The sequence below is a fragment of the Amphimedon queenslandica genome, unplaced genomic scaffold (genome assembly GCF_000090795.2).
Source record: "Amphimedon queenslandica unplaced genomic scaffold, v1.1 AMPQUscaffold_13207, whole genome shotgun sequence".
Taxonomy (NCBI): domain Eukaryota; kingdom Metazoa; phylum Porifera; class Demospongiae; order Haplosclerida; family Niphatidae; genus Amphimedon; species Amphimedon queenslandica.
Genome location: NW_003546557.1, coordinates 113,302 through 115,574, shown reverse-complemented (window position 1 = coordinate 115,574; position 2,273 = coordinate 113,302). Strand labels below are relative to the sequence as shown.

The 2,273-nt window shown below is 38.0% G+C and overlaps 1 protein-coding gene across 1 annotated transcript in view; it reads left to right on the top strand.

Moving 5' to 3' along the window:
• Positions 1–680: 680 nt before the first annotated feature.
• Positions 681–2,273, top strand: part of LOC100637971 (formin-like protein 20) — a 3,546-nt gene continuing 1,953 nt past the window's right edge. Inside the window, exons 1-7 of the mRNA XM_020000224.1 lie at positions 681–778; positions 863–969; positions 1,029–1,103; positions 1,234–1,323; positions 1,594–1,734; positions 1,868–1,979; positions 2,046–2,240. Of these exons, the coding sequence (XP_019855783.1) occupies positions 1,249–1,323; positions 1,594–1,734; positions 1,868–1,979; positions 2,046–2,240 (523 nt within the window). The 5' untranslated portion in view covers positions 681–778; positions 863–969; positions 1,029–1,103; positions 1,234–1,248. The remainder of the gene's footprint in view (positions 779–862; positions 970–1,028; positions 1,104–1,233; positions 1,324–1,593; positions 1,735–1,867; positions 1,980–2,045; positions 2,241–2,273) is intronic.

Below are 2,273 nucleotides of genomic sequence, written 5' to 3'. Positions count from 1 at the left end.
CAGTTCATAGGAGCAACTACAGAGGGTAATCCAATGATCCTGACAGAGCTAATGCCGACGAGCTTAAGAAAGGAATTAGAGATTGGAGGAGTGGCCTATCCTGCCATACTGAGCATCAGTTTAGATGTAGCCTGTGCTCTCAATTACCTTCATCTCTTCAAGCCTCATCCTATACTACATAGAGATGTCAGCAGCGCTAATGTACTCCTTCAACCAATGATAGGAGTATGGAGGGCTAAAGTATCTGATTACGGATCAGCTAATCTTCAGCATTCTATAATTAGGTCAGTCAATCCTGGTGGCCCACTTTATGCAGCACCTGAAGCAGCCAATCCAAAGGAACACTCTCCTTCAATGGATGTGTTCAGTTATGGTGTTCTCCTTCTAGAGATGATAACACGACGTATTCCTCTACCAGAAGAGAGAGTAGGTCTTATTGATGGTATTAGAAGAGCCTCGTTTAAGTCTCTTGTTGAACGCTGCCTGATAGTTGAGTATAGACACCGTCCAACAATGAATGATATTATAACTGAACTAAATGACACTGTTTATTAATTATTGAGATATTATTGTTGTTGTTGCTGCAAATTTTTTTTAGATAGGCTATTTTTAATTCTTTAAAATTAGTTTTAAAACAAAGTTTTAAGTATGACGTCATAATAAGGGCTTTACCTCCAAACAAAATGGCAGCCAAAGCACTGGAGATTTTAAAGATTAACAGATTATTATAGATTATTTTCAAGGGTGTACGGGATTATTTGGAGTTGCGGACCCCTCGGTATTTTGTTTATACTTGATTATGACTCGTGTGTTGTTACTATTAGTGTATCATTCAGTTACTGTTACCTCTTGTTATCTATAGACTATCAACCAGTGGAGAGGAGTGGTCACTCCACTGTACGGGTAGGAGACTACCTGTACATCATGTGGCACTAATATTCTTGAGAAGGACTCCAATTTAGAGTTAAGGTATTTTTAAAATGCATTTATTGCGGCATGCACTCAATTTTAAATTATTCAACTTGCAGTATGTTGGATCTGAGAATGTTAACAGGAGACGTGGTGATGCTGAAGCCGCTAGATACTGCCTACCTACTTTGAGAGTAAGAAAAGAGAGAGGGAGAGAGAGAGTGGGGAAGAATTAGCCTAGTTTAAAGCATGGTTTCATTTTCATGAATTCAGTAGCCCGCATTGTTGTTATTGCTTTATTTTTTTCCTTCTCTCCTTTTATAGACGGCTAGTAAGAATATGAGAGCTCACAAGCCAAAAGCAGTTTTAGGTCTTAACCTGAAAGGAGTATCACTTTATGATGAGAGATCAAAGGTACATGTACATGTACAAAATATGAGTATTGAAGAAATACTGTATGGAAGGAAATTTTGGAGGTAATTAAATTTGGTGAATTTGGCGTTTTGATAGCCATTTGCCAAAATAAAAATTCGCCATTTTGAGCCATTATGCGCATGCTCAATGGCACATGGCCACAAATTCGCCAATCACCAAAATTTTAGCATTTCGCCAAAATTTAGTCCCTCCAAAATTTCCTTCTGTACGGTATTTGTAAAGAGTATTAATAACTATTAATAACTATAGTCTATAACTCGTGTCCCAGTGGATAAGGTTACTTATGTAACTCTTGATCCTGAGGATCAGTGCTACTTTGGAGTTATCATTCAAACTAAGGAGTCCCACACTGGATTTAGACTCTACTGCTTCAAGGCTGAGAGACCAATAGTACGCTATCATGATCATACATACAGTACATGTACAGTTTCTGCATGTAAAACTTGATAACTGATGTCTGCATGAATTGGATAGCAACTAGAAAACAATTTTGACTTTTATTTTACTTTTCTATTGTTTTTAGGCTGTTACATTTGTCAATTCATCTCGTGAGTTATTTGATCTTATCATGAAGTTACGTCAAGCAAAGAAGAAGATGAAGGAGGAAAGAGAAGAAGCAGATAAAGCACCTCAAGGTACCCCATCACAGCAAGAGTAATATCTTATATTTTATATTTCCTCATTTCTCCATCTCTCCCCAGATCCTGATACTAGTAACCTACCAGCTGAGAATGCTCCTCCTCCTTCTTATACTTCAGTTTCCAAAGCTCCAGACCGTCCACCTCCTCCTATGCCAAAACAAGCTCCTGCTATGCCCCCACGCCCACAAGAGGCAGACATATTCTCATTTGGTAATGAGCCCCCACCTCCAACTTTTGATGACGTCTATGATGTAAGTATTAAAGTAATTTAAATATGTTATTTTATTC